At 47.9% G+C, this 3226-nt stretch overlaps 1 protein-coding gene across 1 annotated transcript in view; it reads right to left on the reverse strand.

Moving 5' to 3' along the window:
• Positions 1-237: 237 nt before the first annotated feature.
• The window catches only part of btr30 (bloodthirsty-related gene family, member 30), a gene marked incomplete at its 3' end in the record, with an annotated part of 3598 nt that continues 609 nt past the window's right edge, over positions 238-3226 (reverse strand). Inside the window, exons 2-6 of the mRNA XM_031840431.1 lie at positions 2776-3198; positions 2577-2681; positions 2396-2491; positions 834-1067; positions 238-421 (exon numbers count right to left, since the gene is read on the reverse strand). Coding sequence (XP_031696291.1) covers positions 238-421; positions 834-1067; positions 2396-2491; positions 2577-2681; positions 2776-3198 — 1042 coding nt within the window. The remainder of the gene's footprint in view (positions 422-833; positions 1068-2395; positions 2492-2576; positions 2682-2775; positions 3199-3226) is intronic.

A 3226-nucleotide genomic window follows, 5' to 3' on the forward strand; every position in this document is an offset into this window, starting at 1 on the left:
CGTTATAGAAACGCTATAGAGACGTTATAGACGCTATAGACGTTATAGAGACGCTATAGACGCTATAGAGACGCTATAGACGTTATAGAGACGCTATGGAGACGCTATGGAGACATTATAGAGACATTATAGAGACGCTATAGAGACGCTATAGAGACGTTATAGAGCAGCAGGATCACTTTCTATCAATCAATCTTTCCCTAATGCATTTCTGTGGCGCTCCCGTTCTGTCCTCACCTAACCCTCTGGAGACCTCCCCCGACCCTCTGGAGACGACCTCCCCCATCCTGATGTCGTCCATCTTGTCCTTCAGCTCAGACAGAGAGCTCTTCACCTCCACCAGCGGGAAGTGGAGCGAGAACTCCTCGTCCTCCTCTTCCTGCTGCTCCTCAGCCAGAGGAGCTGTGGCCTCCTCAAAGCTCTGAGGAGGGGGGGACGGGGGGGACGTTGAAAGAGGAGACAAGGAGAGAGGACAGAGAAGAGAGGAGACGAGGAGAGAAGAAAGGAAGAGAGAGGAGACGATGAGAGAGGAGAGAGAAGAGGAGGAGGAAAGAAGACAGAGGAGACGAGAAGAAAGAACAGAAGAGAGGACAGAGGAGACATATCTATATATTTATTTATACATACGTATATATCGAGCTGATGTGTTGTGTAATGTTGTCTTTGTGTCTTTACTCCTGGATTATCTTCAATAATATAAATATTAAAGTCTGTGTCCTTGACTCCCCCGTCCTCCCGCCTTCTCGATTCGCATCTACTGTGGGCTGGACTAAGGTGCAAAGAGAGGAGGGGAGGAAAGGAATGGAGGAGACTGGGATGAGTCCAGGTCTTACCTGCAGGAAGCAGATGTGGTCCTGACTGACAGCCTGGACCTCCAACGTGGCTCTCCGGTCCATCAGCTCGCCGAGCTCCGCCTCCAGACGACTCACTAGCCCCTCCCCCTTCGACATCACGCTGTCCAGCTGGTTCTCAATCCCGCCCACAACCTGAGACCGGATCCTGTCCAAGGAGCCGGTCACCTGGTCCAGGAGGTGTTCCACCTCTCCTCGCTCTCCGTCTGCGTAGTTCTGAACACATCATCAACAACAACATAAACTAGAAAATTCCTAAAGAAATTTTGACAGTGTGGCTTCTACTGCCCGAAGAAATCGCAATATATACACGCCAATGCTACCGGTAGTGTCATTCAGGTTCAATTGAGATAGCGCTACTCTCTTTTCTGCATTTTAGATTCATACTCTTCAGTCCTCTAAAAATATCTAAGACCTGAATAACTGTATAATAGAGAGAGACAGGCAGACTGATTAAGAAACGTTGCAGTAATCAGTGATTTTGAACAAAACCCCTGCCTCTTTTTAACAAATTAGCAGGAGTCTGAGTGCCAAAATATGGATACTGTGAGAAAGATGAGACTCTGGCAAACGCGCTGATGTGTTTTTTATGGTTGTGGTGTTAATAATGTGAGCTCCAGAGCAATGGACAAAACTGGTACCGTCTGCTTTCTTTGAGAAATGAGTGGTGAGATTTAACATGGAGTCTAATGGAGCAGTTGGTTGGAGTTCATGTCGCTCTGCGGCTCTTTGAGCCAAATGTGTAAGTCCGTTGGATTCCATAGATACTTTACTGCGACCAGCACAACATTTCCAAGTTTTTGGGCCAAAATGGTGTATAAAGAGTAAAAATTGTGGGAGCTGGAGCAATTTGTTTGGAAAAATCACAGAATATTTTCCTGCTCTGCTCCACTCTGACAGTTATGCTCTCACTCTAGCTCTTAACGAGCCGTGCAATACACACCCATTATAAAATCTGAAACAGACCCAAAATTTTCCTGAAACTTAATCTGTGACTTCATGAAAACTGTGCTAGCTATCAAAATGTCCATTTGGCTCAATAAAGTGCAGCGTTTTGTCTACGTTTTAAACTTTGAATCATGTTTCTACGTTAATGTATGGCTAGTCAATATGGGCCCAAAGTTAAGTGTTTTTTTAGCTCTCTTCACGCCGAAACCCCATTCAAGTAAATAAGGACATTTTGCTCAGTTTTTGGGGATTTTCGGGAATTTTCAGGAAAACCGCTTGGCAAATCTTTCCGGAAAATAGAATGCACACTATTCCCGATCAGGCCGCACGTTTTGATGTATTTTTCACATTGCTGTTGGCAACGCTGTGTGAGGAGAAGCACGCCAAACTTTTGGATAAACCTGATTATTATTATGATTAAGCCCGATGGATAATATACAGTGTGCTGTGGCACAAAGCCACACTGAATAACAACACAAACATAGAAATCATAGAATTAAACCAGCTTTTACACATGAACTCTTATTAATAGACAGATTTTATTTACATTTGAACCACAAACAGCAGAAGAAGAAGCTGAAAACAAGATGGCCGACCTTCACTCCCTCCAGTTTCCTCTTCAGCTGAGTCACATGGATCTCCTTCTCTCTGATCCGGTTCAGGATCTCCTGCTCCGTCCTCGCCACCTGTTTCTGATAATCAATAACCTTGTTTTATTAACTTCACAAAGAAGAGAACCTCCTCCTCCTCTCTCTCTCCCTCCTCCTCCTCCTCTACCTGTTTGCCGAGTCTCTCCGTCTGGACTGAGACTGTTTGGTGAGTTCGATGCTCCTCCAGGACACAGATGGCACAGATGCAGCGCTGACACGTCCGACAGTAAACCTGACAAGTGAACGAACACATCAGAGGTGAAAGAAGACTGTGACCGGGAGGTCGTCGGTCCTCCAGTAAAAACAGGAAGTGGTTGTCGGCTCACCTCCAGCAGGCGGCGGTGGGCGCGGCAGGTGCGGCCCCTGAGGGCCTCCTGGGGGTCCATGAGCGGGTGTTTGGAGTAGAAGGCCGTGGTCTGGTGCGGCTCCAGGTGTTGAGAGCAGTAGGAGGCGGTGCAGGTGAGACAGGAGCTGACGGCGGGCCGTTTGACCCCCGTACAGACGTCACACCACACCACCTCCTCACCCGACGAGGTCACCAGGTCACCAGGCGCCGTGACATCAGTCGCCGCCGTGCCGTTCCTGGCGGCCGAGGGTAACCCAGTGGCACCGTAACGGGACTCTTTGTATTTATCAGCGATGAGAGCGAAGACTTTGTTGACGCTGAGACGGGGACGTTCTTCAAACTGTCGTTTGCAGAGAGGACACGTACAGACGGGACTGGAGGCCCAGTAACCTCCGATACACGCCTATAAAACAAGAGAAGAAGAAGTAACC

The sequence above is a fragment of the Anarrhichthys ocellatus genome, unplaced genomic scaffold (assembly GCF_004355925.1).
Source record: "Anarrhichthys ocellatus isolate YVR2014 unplaced genomic scaffold, GSC_Weel_1.0 scaffold2766, whole genome shotgun sequence".
NCBI lineage: Eukaryota > Metazoa > Chordata > Actinopteri > Perciformes > Anarhichadidae > Anarrhichthys > Anarrhichthys ocellatus.